This window comes from Mus pahari, chromosome 4 (assembly GCF_900095145.1).
Source record: "Mus pahari chromosome 4, PAHARI_EIJ_v1.1, whole genome shotgun sequence".
NCBI classification, from domain to species: domain Eukaryota; kingdom Metazoa; phylum Chordata; class Mammalia; order Rodentia; family Muridae; genus Mus; species Mus pahari.
In genome coordinates this window covers 33,299,540-33,323,068 of record NC_034593.1, presented here as the reverse complement: position 1 = coordinate 33,323,068, position 23,529 = coordinate 33,299,540, and the positions used below count along the sequence as shown (strand labels likewise).

The 23,529-nt window shown below is 40.2% G+C and overlaps 1 protein-coding gene across 1 annotated transcript in view; it reads right to left on the bottom strand.

Annotated features, from left to right (window-relative positions):
- The window catches only part of Fat4 (FAT atypical cadherin 4), a 123,461-nt gene that overhangs the window by 38,098 nt on the left and 61,834 nt on the right, over window positions 1-23,529 (bottom strand). The window contains exons 5-8 of the mRNA XM_021195709.2: window positions 22,453-22,803; window positions 15,715-16,637; window positions 14,700-14,874; window positions 1,670-1,850 (exon numbers count right to left, since the gene is read on the bottom strand). Coding sequence (XP_021051368.1) covers window positions 1,670-1,850; window positions 14,700-14,874; window positions 15,715-16,637; window positions 22,453-22,803 — 1,630 coding nt within the window. The remainder of the gene's footprint in view (window positions 1-1,669; window positions 1,851-14,699; window positions 14,875-15,714; window positions 16,638-22,452; window positions 22,804-23,529) is intronic.

The window sequence follows — 23,529 nt, the reverse complement described above, 5'->3', positions numbered from 1 at the left end:
CTCTCTCTCTCTCTCTCTCTCTGTGTGTGTGTGTGTGTGTGTGTGTGTGTGTGTGTGTGCACGCACATTGGAAGGGTTTGTGTTAGCTCTTGTCCTTCTTGTGACTCCTGCCTGCTTCCTGGCTACCACCAAGTGAGCAACCCTCAGCCATGCAAACCTCCTTTATGCCAGGCCCAGAGTCCTGGATGCAGGCTAAAGCCTCTGCAACTGTGGCCAGAACCTTCCCTCTTTTAAACATTTTTCAAGCAAGTATTTGTCACAGTAAAAATAAAAATGAGCATGCCCATCACTCCCTCCCCTAATTAGATCATTTTCTTTTGGATTCAGGGGAACAACCGCATGTAAGATAATCTTACTCCACTGCATTTCACTGACTACCTGCCAAAGGATGGAAGTTCAATGGGAGCAGAGCTCCTGTCTTATCTAACATGGACTCAATCAGCAACTCGATGTTTATTAAATGGGATTGACTCTGTGCCTCATGTACCTTAAGCCCTGGCAGCAGGGAGAAACTGGTTTCCCAAGAGGCTTTGTTCACGAGAAATCAATAACAAATAACAAGAATAAATGACAAATAACAAAAATAATTAATGGATCCATTACCATATAATACATATGCTGCCATTGCCATATTATTAATGCATATGTTGTCATTTCATGACAACATCTCAGACCTTTTCAGATTCTGTCTCCTGATCACTGTGTTCTTACCCACCTAACTCACACAGCACACACACAATTACAGAACTGTATCTTCAAGGGTTATCTCTTGAAATAGGGAAGTCTTTCTTTATCCATTTAGAAGGAGCTGAGAAGAAGAGAATGGAGCTACAGTAGGCAAACATTACACACTACAGGTTCTGCATCTCTTTAAACAAGAGTCCATACTGCTGTCCTCTATTACCAGGATTTATATAAAGAAACTTTTAGATGAAGAAAACATGTTAGTGTTGGAGCTACTGCTTGGTTATAAAGTCTTCAAGGTTTCTTGCTTCAGGCCAGGGGTGTATTTATTCTACTGGTGAAGCTGCTTTTGGTCCTAGAACATTCTGGAAGTGATGTGTGACACTTGTAAGTCTGACCTTGACTATAACTAGCAACTCCCATCTAAAGCTCTAAAACTGAAAGTCATCATGTCGAAAGTCACTCCGTTAAGGAGCTCAGTGAGGAGAGAGTGGGCAGAACTGAGCCTCATCTCTACCACCCTACCCTGCTCAAGCACCTGTGTGTGATGCTACGCTGCACCCTCCAGAGGACCCTTATCCCAGTTACATATCGATGGTTAACACTAGCCAGCTGCATAGTGCAGAACTGACCACTGCCATGATGAACACAGAATGTGAAAACAGGAATTAGCAACAAATAGCACAAAAGAAAGAAGGAAAAGAAGACAGACAGACAAAGAGAAAGAAAGGAAGAAATAAAGAAAGGGACAGTTGTGTCATCAAAGAACTCTGTAAAAGATGAAATAGAGAAACAGAATAATATCCACAGACTTAGAAGAAACAAACATGCTACCGTCTAATTCTCAATTCCAGGATAGATGCTTGACAATGACTCACAGGAGCTGTATGGTATATTAATATGGAATCCCCAGTGAAGTTAGATATCATGTGCTGTTAAAGACCAGAGTTAATGAGGAATATGTTATAGAGTTCAGTGTGCAAACCTGATGACAGCATTTGCTGCAGCATCTGCATCTGAGGCATTCACCAACAGGACATCTGTCCCCGTCCGGGCATCCTCGGGAATTGAAGTTAAGTACATGTTATTGGCGAAAGTGGGGACATTGTCGTTGATATCATCTACAATGATGTTGATTGTTCCTGTTCCCGTCAAGGCTGGGGATCCTGGTAAGAAAAGAAAACAGAACGTCAATACTTGTAGATGGCCACAACCATACATTTCATAATTCCTGGCTGTTGACAGAACTGTGGGATAATTTCTAATCACATAATTTGTGGTTTTTTTTTTATTCTGTTGCAAGAAAAACGCAACAGAATTTTCATTTTTCCCCTGCTGGTGACCTAAGATCTCAACTGCCTATTCATGACTCTCCATAAAAACACATTGGCATGCTTCTGTTCCATCTCAAAAGTACAGACTCATCAAAGTAGGAAACAACACCCTAGAAGACACACTACCCATTATGTATCTGAAATTATATTAAAATAGTGCACATCAGACTTGGAAGAGCCAACAGGAATGATCTGGCCAATGACTGTGCAGATCTACAAACAACATAATGCCTGAGACCATCAGCAATTCAACCTGAATATCCAGTAAGACTCCTCAAGTATTTAAGCCTCTTTTCTATGTAATCAATACTAGTTTATAGTGAGGACAAAATCATTGGATTATATTCCACCAAAATCTTCATATTGATGGGCTAATAAAAAGTTATTTTGCATCTACTTGCTATTTACTATAAACTTGCAATAAGTCATTTAATCTTTGTTTCAGCCCTTGTCATCATTTAATCCAAAGTGAACCCTCAACCAAGCTGCATGTGCTGAATGTGTGTTGTCCAAAGTCAGCAGACCCATCTAATGGTGAATGGTTAGAATTCTGTGGATTGTCTTCATAGACACTCACCCACTGAATTTGGGCTACATGTTGAGAATTGATGTCATAAACTGTATATGTGCCTATGTCTTTCTAAATAAGTTATTTTATATTACACTAGGCATTTCATTTATATTAAGCTAAGTGTGTAGCAACTGCCCTGTGTAGTGTCTGTGTGTGACTATGTGCCTGCATGTATATGATGTGTGTGTATGTGTGTGTCTATGCTGGTATACATGTGTATGTACTGCCTATGGAGATTGATTGATTGATTGTGTGTGTGTGTGTATGTGTGTGTGTGTGTGTATATATCTTTGTGTCTCTTGTGTGTGTGTTGCCCATGAGTGATGTGGGGTGTTGTGTGTGTACATGTATTTGTATGAGTACATGTATTTATGTGTATGATATGTATCTATGTGGCTATGTATGTAGTGTCTGGGGGGCTCTCTCTCACACACATGCACACTTGCATATTCTATCTGTCTTTCTCTCTCTCTCTCTGTCTGTGTGTGTGTGTGTGTGTGTGTGTGTGTGTGTGTGTGTGTGTGTGTGTGTCTAGCTATAGTGCCAATGTGGAGGTGAGAAGACAATACCATGTAATCAGTTCTTTACTTCCAACTTTATGTGGGCTACAGAGGTGGAGCCTATGTCCAAAGACCTAAACAGTAAACAGCATTTCCTGTAGAGCCATCTGGTCAACCTTAGGAAACAGAACTTCTGAAAACATCTGACTGCATGATTCCCCAGAAAAAATGTCTTTCTTGGATTTTTAGTTTTAGTTTTGGGGGGAAAATCCTTGCAAAACTTTGATCTAAATGTAAGTCTTTTAATGAAATATAACAAACTCAAGATTTGAATACCATCTTCAGTACTCTTTACTTCTAGTCTAGAGAAAGAAGTTTATCAAACTCCAACTACCACCACCATTATGCCAGTGCCAGACTCTACTTTGCCCACATATAACCTTGATCCCAGCAGTCACTGCTTCTCACTTCACACAAGATGACAAGAAAGCCATGAGAAAGTCGCCTACTGTCCAGTGAGTCTCATTTCTACAGTAGTCTTGACAGACAGGGTATGATTCTTAGTCATCAAGTATCTTTCAGCTTCCTTCTACCAGTGCTTCTCAACATGAGTATAACAAGCAGGAAATCAAAATTAAACTTGGCCCATAAACACACACACACACACACACACACACACACACACACACACGCACGCACATACACATACACAAATACACACACACATATACATACATATATACATATACATATAAATGTTTATATATAATCACATGTATGTTGTTGGCTTCTTTTAGGGGTAGTGTGTAAAGGAGTGTAGTTGTATGCAGAGGACAGAGAATGGATCTCTATAAGTTGGAACATAGGTGACATAGGTGCTTGGAAGAACAGTATGTAACTGAGTCATCCTCCAGCCCAATATTACTTTTCCATACTCTTAACCACTGACCCAAATCTCCAGCCCTAATATTATTATTGAATTATTAATATGAGATTTAAATGGCATATTTAATGTGGGCAATTCTCATTTTAAAACATATTACATGAAGCAGATGCTGTTTTTAATTTTACTGTTACTCTAAAATGTAAAGAATTGGTTCTTCTTTATTTAATTCTGAATATGGACAAGAAAATGAAGTTATCTATTCTTTCAACAACCTTTCCTCGATTCACTAATCTGATGTCAAACTTCAGCATCCTTAGTATTCACATTTATTCTCCATTGTCACCCTCATTGGCTTTCCGGGAACTTGGAAGCTGAATGGGGGCAGAAGTTGTTACTTGTCTTTGTAAATGTCTACACAGAAGGTACATGAGTAGTATGTTAAACTTCTTTCATTTTACATTTGGAAATCAGTGCTACAGACTGACTATGAATCAGTGCCCAATGATCTACAAACCTTAGCAGAACCATTTGGTAAGTCAGATGACAGTCTATGGCTGGGGTCAGAAAGCAATTCTGGGGACAAAGGTCAAAGGTGTATTCTAATTGCATACACCCAGAAGGTCTAATGAAATCTTCATCCCAGAAGAAGACAGAGCCAAGTGTAGCTTCAATAGATCTGATAACGGTGCTGTAATAAAGCCAGATGGTCACAGCTCATCTGGATTCATTTATCAAGATAGACACAGTCAGGGAAAGAGGCAGCACACAGAGAGACACACCCAGTGGAGTGTGACCTAACAAAAAGACCAAGTATACAAACCAAGCAGGAGGTGAGGGCTCAGGAACCTGTAATTACTGGAGCTAGAAGGACACTTGAATTGGAAGTCAAAATGACAACTGCAATCCAAAAGTCTAATTGTAGTTAGTAACCATAAGACATAGAAATTTCAGGTTTCAATTTGTAAAATTGTATGTATTACATAAAAAACATGTATGCACATGTTTATTTATCTATACATGCATATGCACATGAATGTATAAACATGGATAAATTTACAAGAAGCTGCCTATATTTTACAGTATGGAGCAAAAGCTCACCCGGCTTCTGAGTTACAGCCTCTGTTTTTGGATCCGTGAATTAATTAAAGTTGTACCACCTTTATGACTGGCAGCACTGTAAACTCAAACATATCAAAATGATATTTAAGTAAGTTTAAAGAACTATTTTCAAAAGAAAATGGTTCAGGTAAGCATTCTTTCAGAAAACATACATAAGTGTAATAAACTAGACTAGATCACTGGACTCTACACTTCACAAAAATGGAATGTTTATGTCACTTTTATGGCTCCTAGACACTACATACATGTTCCCCTGTGGTTCTCAGCTTCCTTTATTTATTTATTTGTTTTTTATTAATCATTTTATTTATTTGCCAGTCCATACATTTTCACAGTGGGAAAGACCAGAACAGAAGAAATAGAACTTTCACCTTATTTTATTACTTCTCAATGGATCTCATTCCTGATAACCACCATGCAGCATGCAGCCCAGTGTGCTGGCCCCAGGATGACACATGTGTTGAATGCAATAAAGTCCAGGTATCGATGACTGAGAGACTGGGCCATTTTTCTCACAGTTATCAAATCACCACTGAAAATGGCCTGAAGTTTAGCCATCCAATGTTGACATCAAAGGTTTGCAGCTTATATTAGGAGTTGAATCCAGAAAGCACAGAAAATGGAGTGCATGAGCTATTTTAAGTGTCAGTGAGCTTTATTACCTAATTATTTACACATATAATAATATGTTATGACCAGTTACTCATCCTGTGAGCATGTGGTAATAAGCCAAATATACATAGACAGGTATCGCTCGACATGTGTTCGTATTTCAAAAGTGTCAGGATAAACTGTACTCTACAGAGATAAGGTGAACATAAAGAAATAGTTTTCTTTAGTAAAGTAACAGCTATGTGTGGCCTGTGCAGTCAAAGTAGCTTAAATCTTTTTGCAAGGGCAGTTTACAGTACTGTTTAAAAATTTTAAAATTAAACATCAGCTAAAGCTTTTATTCAGCCAAAAAGTTCACTGTGAGGAATTGCTGTTTCGAGAGTGGAAACAGACACCCAGACATTGAAACCATGAAACACCAGAGCTGTCTCCAAATACTGAAGCCCACCTGCTCTGTCACTCAGTAGAAACACCAAGTGCCAGACTAACAGAATCCAGGAATCAAGCCTGGAGCTGCTGTGTGTAATGTTTACCTGGGAAGCCGTGGGAAGTTTTGGAACTCGGGAAAGGTCTTTCCTCACTGCATTTAGAATTCTTGTGTCCTTAGCGTCTAAGCTCACAGAAGAACAACAGACCAGGTTGCTTTATCATGTTTTATTCTTACAGAATGTAATGGAAATCCTAGGTCTGATTTAGCACTGTTTGATGTTAGATTGTATCTGTTTTTAACCTGTAGAGAATAAAATCCTCTGTGGTAAAGTGCTTTATTATTAAAGGCTGGATTATATACAGCAAAATTTTAAATATTTATGTCACTAAGAGCGATGATGCAAAGCCTCATTAGAAATGAGTGGATATAAGTCCAGAAACTTAGAATACCCAAGATACAATTTGCAAAACACAAGAAAACCAAGAAGAAGGAAGACCAACGTGTGGATACTTCATTCCTCCTTAGAATAAGGAACAAAATACCCATGAAAGGAGTTACAGAGACAAAGTTTGGAGTTAAGATGAAAGGATGAACTATCCAGAGACTACCCCACCCAGGGATCCATCCCATCATCAGCCACCAAACTCAGACACTATTGCATATGCCAGCAAGATTTTGCTAAAGGAACCCTGATATAGTGGCCTCTTGTGAGGCTATGCCAGGGCCTGGCAAACACAGAAGTGGTTGCTCAAAGTCGTCTATGGGATGGAACACAGGGTCCCCAATGGAGGAGCTAGAGAAAGTACCCAAGGAACTGAAGGGGGCTGCAACCCTATAGGTGGAACAACAATATGAACTAACCAGTACCCCCAGAGCTCGTGTCTCTAGCTGCATATGTAGCAGAAGATGGCCTAATCGGCCATCATTGGGAAGAGAGGCCCCTTGGTATTGCAAACTTTATATGACCCAGCACAGGGGAAGGCCAGGGCCATGAAGTGGGAGTGGGTGGGTAGGGGAGCAGNGNGGGGGGGGGGGGTATAGGGGACTTTCAGGATAGCATTTGAAATGTAAATAAAGAAAAGTTAAAAAAAGAAATGAGAGGAAATGAAACAATAATGTTGAAATTAACAGATTAACTTATTAAAACAGTAAAGTATGAATTACTAAATTCCTGGCTAAAATGAAACCTTTTTCTTTTAGAAATAAAAACTCCTTATTTGGCAATAAGAAGTCACCTAGACTCAACTGTACAAGGAAGCTCCACGACATTGATTTCTGATACGTAAAGGGAAGTCCACCACTATATCCGCATTGGCTCATGGATATAAGTTTTATTATTAAAAATCTTCACCATAACCCACAAGGCAATTTTTACTCAGGCAGAATTGTAACAACAAAATGCAACCTTTCTGAAATAGTCAGTGAAACTCCCTTCAGCTGTGTCAGGTCCCGCACACTGCCCTAGCCTCTTCTTTATCACAGATCCATTGGTGAGCCGATGATCCTCCCCCTTCTAAACAATGGGGTGGACAGTATTAATTCAAAAAGCTGTCGTCTCCTCCCCAGGAAGATGGCACATGGTGCTTGGTTCTTTAAGTTTTTCTGGTTAGGTTTTGCAAACACATCATGTTTTTCTCCATTGAAAGCACAATTTGCACCCTGCCTCAGAATGCAGCCATGTTGTCTTTCAGCCAGATGATAAATGCCTTTCATTAAAAAAGCTGATAACTGAACTTTTCCCCATAGACTTGTTAATTATTTGGACTCACAGTCATTCTAGAACTTTCTGGCTAAAGCAACAAACAGATAAGGGACAAATGATTTTATTTATGCTAAGGTAAATCTCTTCATTCTCTTATTAAATGTGGAGCCACAGCCTGTCTATACATGCGTGTGGAGTACATTACACATGTCATGTCATGTTAGCATATCACAGATATACCAAGTACTGTATGAAATACTTGAATTTACATTTCTTGATATGATGAGGCTAGTAAATGGAAGACTGTAATTTACAATAGCCTCCTGTAAGAGCTACTTTAAGGAAGTAGAATCGTAAATATTTCCCTCTTGCTTCTTTCTTGCCCTCCTGGGCTTTTCCCTTCCCCCACTCTCCACATGGTCATGGACAGCCTCTACTTTTCTACTTCTCTAATTCTCTTCTACTCCTTCTCTCCCTCTCCCTCCCCCTCCCCCTCCCCCTTCCCCTCCCCCCCCTCTCTCTCTAGCTCTCTCTCACTCTCTCTCTCTTCCTCCCCTCCCTTTCTCTGCCTGTACTACCGTCTTAACTTCCCTCCCCATGCCCTGAATAAACTCTATTCTATACTAAAAGAAAAGTATTTCTCATTATATCTCTCATAAAACATGTCTACACGAATTCTTGATAATGTGCCCTGAAAATTTAGGTTTGGGATTTTAAAATTATAATATTTTAAATTTTAATAATTTTTAATAATTTAATGATAATAAATTTAATAATTTAATAATTTAGTAGAATTTATTAAATACTTGATGTCGTACAACACATTTTGATATTTACCTCTCTTCCCAAACTTCTTCAAGATCCCTCATCACTTACCCAGATTTGGTACTAAGTGAAAAATAATTCAGTTGATTTTATAGCTAAGCGCAAAATAATTACTTTGAGTGCACTGAGCCTTGGGTTCAGTCCCCAGCACCTTATAAACTAAGCCTTGCGGTACATGTCTGTAATCCCAGAACTAGGAATAGAAGTTCAAGGTCTTCTTGAGTACATATCATGTTCCAACCAGCCTAGGCTAAGTGAGACTCTGCTAAGACTATAATACTATGACACAGAAAGAAAGGTCAGAAAAGAGACAGAGTGGAAGTTGCAGTCCCTGTGCCTTGATTGCTCAGGGTTAGAGACTAGAAAGTATTTGAGAAAGTCAAGAACATCAGAAGTGCCTGAGTAGCTTGCCCTTGGTTAAGGGTAGCCATGGAAGGATTTTTAAGACAGCAATGAGATACAATGATACAATTTATGATCATAAAGATCACAATGACTATTCCTGGTTCTCAACTTGACTACATCTAAAATGAAGTCCAATCCAGAAATGGAGGGCACACCTGTGATCCAGGTCTTGAGGCTGGAAGACACAGGACTCTGACCTGGATCTTAACATGGGATGATGGACATTTTTCATCTAGATCATGAAAAGCTTAAACCCAGGCAAGGTATTACACTCCTTTAATTTTTTTCCAGGTAGGGAAATTGACAACCAGGAATATCCATCACAACCTTTAAGGTCTTAAATAATATCATTGCATTCTATTGCTGTCTTAAAAATCTAGTGGCAAGCAGAGTTCAAGGCCAGCCTGGGACAGAGCAAATTCCAAATCCAGGTGTGTTAGTATACACCTTTAACCTGGGCCATACTCTCTGCTGGTAACCTATATAAGGACAATATCTTCCTCCTCCTCCTCTTCCTCCTCCTCCTCCTCCTCCTTCTCCATCTTCTTCTTTTCTCCTTCTCCTTCTTCACCTGCTTACAATTCCTTGCCAGCATGCCTCTTAGAACCTACTTCTTCAGAATTCCAGCTTATACAGATCTAGATCACCTGAAAAAGCACCTACCCTTTTGGAACTGAGTAACTACTAGATTCTTGGACTTCCCATTCACAGTTGTCCATTGTTAGGTTGGTTGGACTGCAGACTGTAAGTCATTCTAATAATTTCCTTGAATATAGAGAGACATTCCATAAGTTCTGTGACTTTAGAGAACCCTAACTAATGCAAAGGTTCATCTGCTGCCTTTTGAATAACACAGCATGCAGGAGGAAAGACAGGCATTGAGGAGGCCGTTGCCCTTGCCTTCACGTGAGCAAAGGGGTTACGGTGGAGAGGAAAACCATGAGATCCACTCAGAACAGTTGTGAACCTTGCTGAACCTGAGTCTACTTGTTAATAAACTCAATGTACAGAGGAAGCTGGACAAAGAATGGAAAGATTTTCCCCTTACCAGCTGTGTAAACACTGTTCGGGGTATCAGTGTGGCCCTACTATTTACTGTGGCCCTACTAAGCTTAAGACATGCTTATCAAACATTAGCCTTAATATCAATAGCTAATAACCTAGACTCTTAGCTATTTTGTGTAATACATATTATATTTCAGCATTACTATTATGAATAAGTTACAGACAATGCGTCCAAAGCACTGTGGTTAGAGCATGGGGGAAGTCTCTGATTCTAGGCTGAACACTAAGGGTCCAGATATTTAACTCCAGCGTAGGCTTTATATTTTAAAAATTAGCTTTCCACAGTGAACTTTTAAGTATAGTGTGCTGGCTCCTCTGCTCATGCTGATTACTGTACCTAAGATATCTTGTATTCTCTACACTGTGATGGCAGTATTTGTAAACCCTTTCAAGGGAGGCTATTAGAAACTGGGCATGTAACCTTGAGAAGGTCACTAGCTGTGTCAACATGATCTCTTTAACCTGGAGAAACAGGATCACTTTGTTTCATTAAGGATGGAGGCACCATTGGTTCAGAAGGGTCTCTACCCTGTTAAGTACATACTCATGAAGAGACAAAAGTAAGCCACACATGACACACCTGTCAACAATCAACACATCAAGCTGGCCAGGTGCCCATATCTTTGACTAAAGACAAGCAGACTGTGGTGTTTGATTAAGCTGCAGTGTGTTCAGCATTTTAATGCTGTTAGAAAGCTGAGCTGGAATTTTTATCTGCCCTGTTCTGCTTTAGTTGTTCACCTAGAGTGAAAGAATGAGTGGAGCTTACCATGAGTGCAGGAGAGGGAGCTTCTCTGGCACTGCCATGCAGGCAGTCACTAACTGAAACACAGCGAGGCTGGCATTCTGGAGTTCAGTAAGAAAGAAGTCAGGGGTTTGGGGCTCTGCCTGGTTAATGTGCTCTGACATCAGTTCTTAGCATGTTGCCACAGCTGGATAGAGTGAGTAAGAGTTTCAAGAGAGTAGAACATAGGTGATTTGAAGATTGGAATAAAACTGTCAGAGATTCTCCTGAAGAGCACTATGACATTTCCTTGATCCTCAGACACTACGAATTTGACACCATGCCATCTGATATCCCAGATCCTTCATACTTCTCTTCATTTTCTCATGTCACCTATTGCTCTGACTGTTAATCATGGTGGCCAGTGTGTACTTTAAGCCTATTGCCAGAGATCTCAAGCCTAAAATAGAGGACTGAATTGTAGATTATTGATACCACCAACATTTGTATTACAATGAACATGGAATTACTTATAATATCGAAAATGTTGGAGGGTCTTACTGTTAACCCCAAGGGCAACAGGAAAAGCCTGTAATGTTTTGGGTGTAGGTTTTCCCTGGACTTTCTTACTAACAGCTCCAAAGGAGGTTTCCCATGCCTACCACCGGAGATTTTGTTAGTCTATGGCTCTTAAGGAGGGCATTATCATTCTAAGTAGCTTAATTCCATTTAAATTACTTAAACAAGACATGTACAACGACACAAATCAATATTATAACATGGGCGGGACCAATCTCATGAGGCCCCTCCCTTAGATGAATAGCTCTAGACAATGAATGACTGTTTAGAAAGAGTATCAATCTTCTCTGGGAACCAGAACCCTGATAGATTATCCTATGACAGATTGGTCAACCCCAAACACACGCACATATGAACAACACAGAATGAATTCAGGGAGATTATAATCACGCATGAGTGTGAAAATAATATTTAAAGAAAAGACTGTGAATTTAAGAATGAGCAAGTAGAACACAAGAGGGAGCTGTGAGGAGAGAGTCTGACGTAAATAGAACAATCAAGTATAAAATTTTCAAACCATGTAGAATAAATAAATAAGTACATATGGAAGTTATTTGGCCCAGGCTGTGGTCATCAAGCACAGGACTGTCAATAGCTTGAAAATATTCTAGTGAAATCTTTCAGTATGCTTTTTATTGTCCAGATAAACATGACTAGAAGCAACTTGAGAGACAAAAGGGTTTATTCAGCTTATACTTAAAGGTAACAGTCAATCACTGAGGAAAGTCAGGGCAGGAACTTGAAGGCAGGAAATGACCAAAAGACCACGAAGGAATGATGCTCACTGGCTTGTTCCTTGTGGTTTGCTCACTCTGCTTTCTTGGAACAGCCAGACCACCTTCTTAGAGTGGCCTGGACCCTCTCAGATCATTCAACAATTGAGACAATTCCTCACAGACATGGCTACAAGCCAGTTTGATCTGGGTGCTTCTCGAACTAAGACTCCCTCAGATGACTCCAGGCTATGTATGTCAAGTTGACAACTGAATTTACTGGGCACAGATTTTAACACAATATCTGCTTTTCCGTCTGTGGGTATAGGATTAACACTCAGGGTCTCCACTGGGAATTTTGCTACCAATAACTGTAGGGAAATTACTATTAAATTTTTGTGTATACTACAGGGTTTGGAATAAAATTGAGCAGCTTAACAAATAGAACATGATTATATCTCACAAGAAGAATTTTATATTTACTCTTTGTGATGGTCCATTGTTACCAACTTAACATAATCCAAAATCACCTGAAAAGGGAGTCTCACTGAGAAATTGTCTGGATTATGTTAGCTTGTGTACATGCTTGTAAGGTACTTTCTTAATTGGGTTAACAAGGACCAATGATCCATCTGGAAGGTCTGTTGGCCTGGCCATAACATATGGTAGACTCATCCCTGGACTGAAGAAAGATGAGAGAGCAGGCTGAGTACACACATGCATACATTTGTGTACTACTCTCTGCTCTGGACTATGGATATGATGTGACCAGGGTAGACTTCCTGCCATCTGACCTCTGCACAGTGAGGGCTTATCACCTAGTATTGTGAGATACACAAACACCTTCCCCTTACTTTTTTTTTTTCCAAGTATTTTAGCCCAGCAACAGAACCCAAACTAAGAAATCATTACACCATTTTGCAAAAGATGCTAAGGTAGAGCAAGATGATACCATCCACCCAGATGATGGAGAAACCAGAATTCAAACAAGAATGATTTGGATTCTAAATTCTCCCCGTTCTCTGTACTGGTTGTGATCTGCCTGATTATCTACCAGATGGCTTGGGAGTGAATACTTTCTTTAAAGTCTTAGAGTACCTGGAGCTCTGAGGGCATCTTTGTTCTAACTTTGCATTCACTGGCTGTGAGACACTCAGCAAAGTATTAAATGTTCTCATCCTAATGATGGATAATAGAGATGGTAACAAAAAAAAAATCCTATGCTGAAAAGGGTACCCTCTATAAAACTTTGTAGTGATTAAAACAGGTAGCTATAAATAAATAAAACAAAACCAAACAAAACAAAACATCCCTTTACCTATCCAACATTACCTCACTTGCTGCCCAGTTCACTGATTTCAGGAATCCTTAGAAGGAAAGATGATCTAGCTAAAGTGGGAAAATCTTTTCCTGCCATGCCTCTTGACTTGGAATGCTCCAAAGTCAGAATTCCCTGCCAGGACCCTGTGTGTGTTGTTCCCTGCCCATCACAGATCACTCTACATTGTATCTCTAAACCCTCCTCCCCTCCCACACCCCAGAATACCCACCACCACTGGGATCCCCTCCTGGTGCTACGAGTTTTACGGAGACAGATGCCTTGAGGGGCTTGGTTCTTCCATCCAGTTTCCCATCTTGCCACTTCCTTTCCACAAACCATCTTTGTGTTTGTGAGTGTCTGGGGTTGACCACGTGCTTCCAGCTCTAATGAATGATGACAGCTGAGGCTGGAATATTTTATCAATAAAACCTTGGGTCTAAAATCCAGCTCCCTTCCAGTTTCTCCTGAATTCAACGTCACCGGGAACCTTGACTGTTTTTTAAAGCCAATTTCCATTGGTTTTCTGGAAGGATACATACACCTAGAGTCTGAGGGCTGTGATGAATGCTGACTGGGACATAATGAGCAGGTCTCAGATTAATTTGGATTAAGTTGGGTGTGGCTGATGCAATGCATTCTGTTCCTCTTTCTTGGGATTTAAAATTGTGCATATAATGTAATAAAATAATTCATACACACTAAAAGTAGAAGGGTTATTACTTTTCTCCACAAGGTCCAGAGAGGGAGAGAAGTTGGGATCGAATAGTTGGAGTAAGGGAGGGTAGTGCTCAATTAAAGATGAGAGGTATGTCCTTGGGATATGTCATTAGCTATAATCTCAAAATCCCCTACTGGTGTTTAAATGGGACCTTGAAGCACTCTGATTATATGGAACATTGCATTCTACAAGAATTTTGGCATGGCATATTAATAAAAGAAAATATTTCACAGTAAAAATGACCCTTACTCGGTGTGTAGTAGTGAAAAGCCACACTCATAGATGTTCAAGTAGCTTTCAGGGCAAGGAAATTTTTCCTACGCAGAAGCTGCACCTCAGTGGGGAGACTCTAGCCATTTACCACTGAAATCTCAGTACCTATTATACTCAATGTAAATCAGGGACTGTTCCAAGCATTAGTAGATTTGAATCTATGTGATTCAGTAACAAAACTGTATTCATTTTCTACTGAGGATCTGATTCACAAGTGAGCAAAGCGGTAAGAACACACCTGCATCAGCAGCTGTGACAACCAGGACGAAGTGATCTCTTGCTTCCCGGTCCAGACTCTGGGTCACCCGAAGCTCGCCACTGGCCGTGAGGGCAAAAGCATTGTCTTCATTTCCACCAAGCAAAACATATGAGAGCTGGCTATTTGGACCTTGATCATCATCTCTTGCCACCACCTACAAGGGAGAGGAGTCATGGGACTACAATGAGTCACCTAACATGTGAAGCATGTCGGCCAAGTGAGAGATAACAGGGGACAAGGGCATCGACAGTGCTGCTATAGAGGTGGTAGAGGCCTGGAGAGACAGCTCAGTGAATAACAGCACTGGCTGCTTTGAAGAGAACCAATGTTCAAGCCCCAGAACCTACATGGTACTCAAAACCATTTGTAACTCCTATTCTAGGGGATCAGGTGCAATTTTCTGGCCTCTTTGAACACTGGGTACATATGGTGCACACATGAAACATGTACATACACACATGTGGGCTAAACATTCATATATAAAATAATAAGTCCAAGGATGTGGTAATTAAAGTAGTAAATATTAGTATGTATTATGCAGACATATTTGCAGAAATCTATGCATAAACCAATGTGTAGGATTTGTGAAAGGTTTCCCAGAAGGGTGTACCATGTTCTTTAATCTTTTTTGCAAAGAGGGAAAGTAGAACAGTATTTTAAATGAACTCTTCTAAATTTTAACATCTCCTTATATGCGGATATTATTCCCATAGTAAAAAACAATTTTAAAATACTCAAATGAGCAAATGTGTGCAAAATGAGTTCATGCAAAGGACATAAGTCTCAGGCATGATGCTCGTAAGCCTTGACTTTCAAGACTTTCTATATCTGCATCTATCCCCCTCCCCCCCCCAACCGAACACCTCCCACCCACCCCACCCCCTTCCCCAACAGTGAGAGGAGGAAGAAGATCCTGAAGATCATTCAAGAAGGAAGCTTTTTGGTCTGAAGTCTTAATGGTACTATACACCATGCTGTGTTTAAATATACTGACCTGAAGAATGGTTCTGGGCAGGGTCCCTAAATTTTCAGGAACATTCACAGAATACGGAGACAGCTCGAATACAGGGACAAAATCATTCATGTCAAGTAATGTGATGGTGACCGTGCAGGAGTCCATTCTGGGGCTACTGCCCCGATCCGTGGCTTGAACAGTTAAAGTGTAAGCAGGGATCATCTCTCTATCCAAAGACTTAGCCACTGTGATGGCCCCTGTCACTGAGTCGATCCTGAACTCCTGATGCGTGTTTCCACCCACGATGCCATAGCGAACCTGCCCGTTGGTACCTTCATCATTGTCTGCTGCAGACACTTGGATTATATCTGTTCCAGTGAGTATGTCCTCCTTAACCTGCACTCGGTACACAGCCTGAGCAAAAACAGGGTTGTTATCGTTGATGTCAAGGACCATAACCACAACCTCAGTAGAGGACGACAGAGGTGGCTGCCCTTTGTCTGTGGCCACCACTGTCAGGCTGTAATTGGAAACTTCCTCTCTGTCCAGCTCTCCAGTGAGATGTACCTCACCATCAATGGTCCCAATGCTGAACTTGTTTCCTGAAGGGTTCAGGAGAGTATACTCAATATAACTGTTGGGGCCACTGTCTGGGTCTGTCGCTTGAGCCTTGAAGACAACAGTATCAATAGGTGTGTTTTCTGGAATGTACGTCAACTTGGGGGAAAGAAACATAGGTGGGTTATCATTGACATCTAATAAAATGATAGAGACTTGCGCTGTGCTTGTGAACCTGGAGGCAGGAGGCTGGGGCAGGTCGTGAACCTGAATGACCAGGTTGTAGAAGGACTGGCTTTCCCGGTCCAAAGCTTTGAGGGCTTTGAGGATGCCGTGCTTATCCACTGCAAACTGCCCAAGGCTGTCACCTGAAGCGATGCTGTAGGACAGTTGAGAATTGACACCTAGAAGTGAAAGAGGAAAAGTTGTTTATGAGCAGGTGAGATGGTAATCTAAGCCACAGGAAGGTTCCGCTATGCAGTAGAGCATTTCGGACATGTTACCCACTATCATGATTTTCTGATTGTATGTGAATCATTTGAAGTGATTATGGATGATTTACTTACAGCTATACACACTTAGAAATACTGCACACACGACTCTTGGTCTCCTTTGAGCTTTTGATCTGAAAGGCATTTACAATCTGGTGTACAAATGATCCATACACAAGGGTGTGTTATTTACTGCAACGCTGAAATGTTAAATTACCAACGTGAAGAGGAAGAAAGGGTTCCAGAAAGCAGATATTTTTCTAAACTTTTCTTTGTTTCTCTCACGGAACTCCCTGGGGCCCAACAGTACAAATGCCACTCTCTATATTATTAGCTAAACATTTATAACTTCAGTAATTTATTGAGGCCGACACCAGTTTTCAGAGAAGGGTAATAAAATGTTGTGATGTAGGACATTAGTCATGGATGCTTAAAGTCTCCTTTTACATTTCTTGTCAGAACTAATAAATACTTTTAATTCCTATTATGCATCTGGCCAAGCAATGGACTTTAAGGAAATGGCTCTTCTTAAACTTTATGCACATTCAAACATTTGAAAAAGTAGGCCTTAAAGGAACGGTTAGCAATAAAGCTATACATGAAAGAGCACAGGCGGAAGGGTTATGCTGTCGGGGGCTCAGGTTTAGATAATATCCTTTTGTCCCTAAAAAGTATATCATTATTTAATTAAAACAAATTATCAAGTTACTTTTAAAAGTTGCAGAAAAGACTACAGTGAAGATGGCAAGGAAAGTATATTTGCCAATATGTTTGAAAACCTTATTGAAAGTGAGTTTCTAAGAAAGCAGCAAAAACAGTCAGAGGGCAGATTTCCTGCCTCAGAACAGAGTGTCTCAACTAGCTCACAATGTCAGGTCTCTTCTCCCGTCTGATAGTAAGGAACTATGGAGCTTTCTGAGTCCTACCTACCAGAAACATGTCTGCTCTCTGCTAAGAATCTCCTAGAACAGGAATGGGAATATGAACTAGCCAGTACCCCCACAGCTCCCAGGGACTAAATCACCAACCAAAGAAAACACGTGGTGAGATTCATGGCACTAGCAGCATATGTAGCAGAGGATGGCCTAAGATCATCAAAGGGAGGAGAGGCCCTTGGTCCTGTGAAATTTCTATGCCCCAGTGTAGGGGAATGCCAGGGCCAGGAAGCAGGAGGGGGTGGGTTGGTGAGCAGGTGGAGGGGGTAAGGGATGTGGGTTTTTTGTAGGAGAAACTAGGAAAGAGGATAACATTTGAAATGTAAATAAAAAAATATCTAATAAAAAAAACATTAAAAAACATAAAAGAATCTCCCAGAACAGTTTGCTAGTGTTTTCTTGTGAAAGATATTCTTCTGGGGTCTGAAAACACCTGAGTCCACATTTGCTTTACTATTTTTGATTCTCTAGTTCCCTTTGAGGCAAATTACCCAAGTAACAGAATTTCCTTCTCCAGTGTAGTCTGTTCCTGTAACCCTAAGGGTTCTCTCTCTCTCTCTCTCTCTCTCTCTCTCTCTCTCTCTCTCTCTCTCTCTTCCTTTCTCCCCATGTTGATCCCAAGAATTCATACTCAGAAGGCAAAGTCAGGCACTAATGTACTGATCTAAAATTTCTTTTGAGAACTTTGATGCACAAATCTTTAGAGACATAGACGAGGCCTTGTGGTCATTCATCGAAACACTTTACTGAGGACTGCTCTGGGATGAATGAGGCAGATTTTATAAGCTTAGGGAACATAAGGGGAAATGTGGACAATTAGAGCTCAGGGACCACACAGCAATCCACCCGCAGGAATGAAAGTGTCAGTGCTTCAGAATGGACAATGTCAACTGCATCCTTCACCATGTCTTACTCCTGTCCAGGTCCAAAAGTTCCACCTACTTTGTTATAAAAAATTAAATTTAGTTGATTATATCAGTATTTTTTACATAAAATGTGTTTGAATAAGTACATTTTTTTGAGTCTCCTAAAGCCAGTAGAAAATGTGGAATTCTTGTTCTTACTGAGATCCACAGCTACCACCAACACATAGAAGTTACAGCGAGTCTATTAAAATGTATAGTGATCTCTTGTGAGGCTATGCCAGTGCCTGGCAAACACAGAAGTGGATGCTCACAGTCAGCTATTGGATGGAACACAGGGCCCCCAATGGAGGAGCTAGAGAAAGTACCCAAGGAGCTGAAGGGGTCTGCAACCCTATAGGTGGAACAACAATATGAACTAACCAGTACACCCAGAACTCATGTTTCTAGCTGCATATGTAGCAGAAGATGGCCTAGTTGGCCATCATTGGGAAGAGAGGCCCCTTGGTCTTGCAAACTTTATATGTCCCAGTACAGGGGAATGCCAGGGCCAAGAAGTCGGAGTGAGTGGGCAGGGGAACAGGGCGGGGGGAGGGTATAGGGGACTTTCGGGATAGCATTTGAAATGTAAATGAAGAAACTATCTAATAAAAAATAAATTAATTAATTAAAAATAAATAAATAAAATAAAAAGTCAAAAAAAAGGAAAAAAAAAAAAAAAAGAAGAAGTTACAGCGATACCAACGACTGTCCATGAAAACCTGGGTTCTGTGTGGACATACAAAATGGTTCCCAGCCAAGATCAATGGAAATTAGAAACAGTAATAGCATTCTACACGACTTCAGTGGAGATCTATGGGGTCCACACCAATCAGCTCAACTGGGAGCCATTCCAGCCTGCTGCCATGAATCTAAGCATCCCTGTGGCCCTCTTGGTAAATGTTAAACTGCCGAGGAGAAGAGGAGAAAGAGACAAGGTCACAAAGCCTTTTATGAAGGGAAAGGGGTTGGGGAACTAAATTGTAAACCTTCAGCTATCACTTTGAATAAATGTATAACTTTGTACTTAATTTATAATCACAAATAAATTAGGCAATGCCACTTAAAACAAACCAGAGATAACTATGCTCTTTGAAACAACAAAGTATCTGTTATATTATGGACCGTTTTTAAGGCAAGAAATAGGTCTTACCTCAGAACGAGAGTCGATAGTGTTGCACTGAGTTGCACTTTAATGGGGACATTTCCCTCCAAAGAGTCTAATTAATAAGGCAACCTTGGCCTTGAAATCTATACCTAGAAAAATGCATCCCAGAAGGACTCAGAACTCCTCTCAACACTGGCACAATTTGGAAAATTACAAAGATCTAACCATTTCCCCTCCTGTTGCTTGCAGCAAATGTCAGAGCAGAAAAACAGGAAACACATACTTTTTCTTAATTTTGAGTAAAACATTAGAACTTTTATTGGGTGGACTTTTACAGTCCAGTGGAATAAATACTACACTGAATACAGGTTGTTTTTTCAACTATTCAAGTTCAACTTGCTGGAAGTTATGTGGTTCCATGACTTTCCTTGGGAGTTTAATTGCTATAAGAGCTGTGCAGATGCACAAAGGTGTGTGTGCGGTGGGGGGGGGGTGTATAGTTGTGAATGAATGCATGTGCATGTTTGGTTGTGATTATAGAACATTGGCATTTGGTGTATACTTTATTCCCAAGAACTGTAGAGCATTATATAAGTGTATAAAATAAAAGTAATGAAACACATTTTGAAACTATAAAGTTGGCTACATTATGAATGTGTACATTTAGTCAAAATTTATAAATGTTGCCTTAGGTTAAAGGCTAGTATTTGCTTCCCTGTTACATGGCAAAGATACATAGTACTGGCCTTTACCAGTCATCTTCACAGAGCACTTTCAACAAGGTCTTGAGGGAATTGGACTATGAGGTTGGGCCCTCATTCAGTCTATACCATGCACCAAGGATCAATGAGCACACTCGTTCAGAAAAAGTGACAGATGTGTCACTATCTGAACATCCTTTAGTGACCATCATGCCTCAAGCATGCATGGTTTCCAGGATGGTAAGAGAATAGTAATCCAACATTTTGCTACAAGAGTCCTAAGCTATAAATCTTGTTCCATGCAATACTCTCTAGCAATATTCGTAAACATATTTATATCAATAAAGCTATGACTTATGCCTTAACAATAATATAAGATTTGTCTTATTGTTGAGATTATGTAACCTAAAGTTTATGTGTGCACAGACAACTCAAAAAGTTAAAGTCTCTCCCCTAGAGCATTTTTTTATGTAGAAGACAGCAGTATGACCTATCGGGAACTTTTTGATCAGAAGCTAAGAAGAATCTGTTAAATTTCAGCGTCTTGCTAACATTCACTGCTCGTAGACACACTGGAAGCATTTGCTATAATTATGTTGGTGATCTTACAAACAAGGTCATTCTTACCATTATCCTCCAGATCCAGAAGGAATAGGAACTGTGTCCTCTATTTTAAGCCAAGGTGCAGGAAATGACACTGATAAAAGTATTCAGGCTAAACAATGGCTAAATGTAGCTTGAAACTTTTACATTTTTAACCAGCACAATTAAAGGGGGAAACACCCTTTCTAACAAAAGATTTGGTGCTTAAAAAGTTACTATATCTCTGTGACTGCTTGTGCAGGGATCATTCCAGCAAGTTTTGAAACATTAAGTGAATTCCTTTTAATCATTTTTACATTGAAGGTTCTGAGGGTCAATGAAACTTACTCCAGGGGATACACTGAGCTTCAACAGATCATAACCCATGTACATACCAGGCAGAAACATGTTTAGCATAGAAAGTTGACCCCAGGATGACAGCATAAGCTCCTATGTTTGATCCCCAGCACTGACATAAAAATGCTAGGTGTGGTAGAAGATATTTGCAATTCCCATGCTGGGGACCCACAGTCAGACTGAGAAGCACACCTGACAGATTTCAGGCCAGCGGGAGACTCTGTTTCATAAAACAAGGTGGGCAAGCCTACACAATGACAGCAGTACCTAAGCCATGTCTTCCATACATGCAATCACATACAGCAATAAACCCACACAGACACACACACACACATTCTAGTGAATAGAAATTAAAATAAAATAAATCTTTTTTAAAATTCTTAACTTTATTATATACTGTAGGCTAAACAAATCCCAGCCTTTTCAGGCTCTAGATTCTTGCCAAAATATTATTCCAATAATAATATTATTGCCAATATATTATTATGAGAATATTATTTTCATCCGATAATGTATAATTTAGTTATTCACTATAAAGTATTTTTCTTTAAGACTTCTCTTTTGTCTTTAAATTTTTATTTTTTTCAAAGTTTAAGTTACATATGAGGCAGCAAGATGGCTGAACAGGTTACTGTTTTCACAGTGAAGTCTGTTGGCCTTCCCCAGACTCAACTTTTGCAAGTTGTCCTCTGACTTCCACACACCATGGCATATACATCCATGCAACCATGCACACACCAAGTAAATGAATAAATATAATAAAAACTAATTTAAAAGTTTGAGTAATACATTTATACACACAACACACTTATAATAATTTTATCTAACATAAACTCAGAATGAATCTTTATCCCGACCACTAAATTACTGGACTAAAATATTTAGGGCAAAAATTAAAGGGAAAATTTGTAAAGTATCTAAACATATTATGTGTATAGTTAAAAAAATTATATGACATGTTGCTTGATTTTTTTTATAAAATCCTCTACAGTTAAGTCAAAACTCAAATTTCCACCTTGATAGTAGACCATTTATAAACAAATATGAATAGTGTAGTTAATCATATAATATTAATATTGAACGCATGCATAGTAGGCCCTCGACTTTAGTGGCATATGTAAGTTCATCACAGAAATGACATACCGTCATCTGCATCGGTGACGTTAAACACAAGGACAGTGGATCCGAGAGGCAGGTTTTCCATTAAGGATGTGCTATAGGAGCTCATGCTGAAGACAGGTGGATTGTCATTAACATCAAGAATGTTGAAGTAAGCTCGGACAGTGGTGAACTGACCCCCACCGTCCTCCGCATGGACCGTGAGGATGTAATACTGCTGCATTTCATAGTCCAGTGCTCGGGTCAGGTTGAAGACACCAGTGACTGGATTCAGAAAGAACACGCCATCCCCATCATCCTCCTCCACCACATAGCTGATCTCTCCATTCACACCAGAGTCGTCATCTGTTGCTAAAATAGCTGCCACCAGGGAACCTGCAGGGAAGACAACCCAAGTCTAAATCAGTGGAACAAGGGGTATGGAGTATTTCCAAATGTCTAGGCTGAGACCAAGAATGTGTTTTCACAGTCAAATATTTTAAGTAGAAGGTCACTCTAAAACAGAGAGCACAGTATTCTGCTGACATCTAGACTGACACACCCTCCCCCACACACAGGTCCCTCAGCCACAGTCAGGGTCCATGTCAGCCACCCCATGGAGCTCAGGCTGCACTGCAAGGGTTAACAGAGAGGTCATCTTACTTCTGACATTGTTTCACCCAATGCTACCACATGATAGATTCTAAGCAATATTATAGATGTGTATCCTAGAGCTGGCAGTTACTGGTGCCAGTAGTCATTTGACAGTTCCGTAATTAATACAGGGAATAAAGGTGCTGAGAAATTCATTAAGGACTGAACAGCTCATCTAAGGAAGTGAAGAGGAAACTGTCCTAGAGAGGGGTTATTTGAAAGTCACTTCTACCCAATTTTCTGTGTAGCTCAGGCTATCCTAGAACTCACTCTGTGGACCAGGCTGGCATCCCCTGCCCCTGCCCCTGCCCCTGCCCCCGCCCCCGCCCCTGCCTCCCAAGTCCTGGGATTAGTGACATGTGCCTCCATATCTTGTTGCACTGTTGCATTCTGCAGACAGCAATAAAACGTGGCAGAGGCTTGTCTAACCTCCTTTGTGCTAGTACCACAGGAGTAAAGCCACCACAA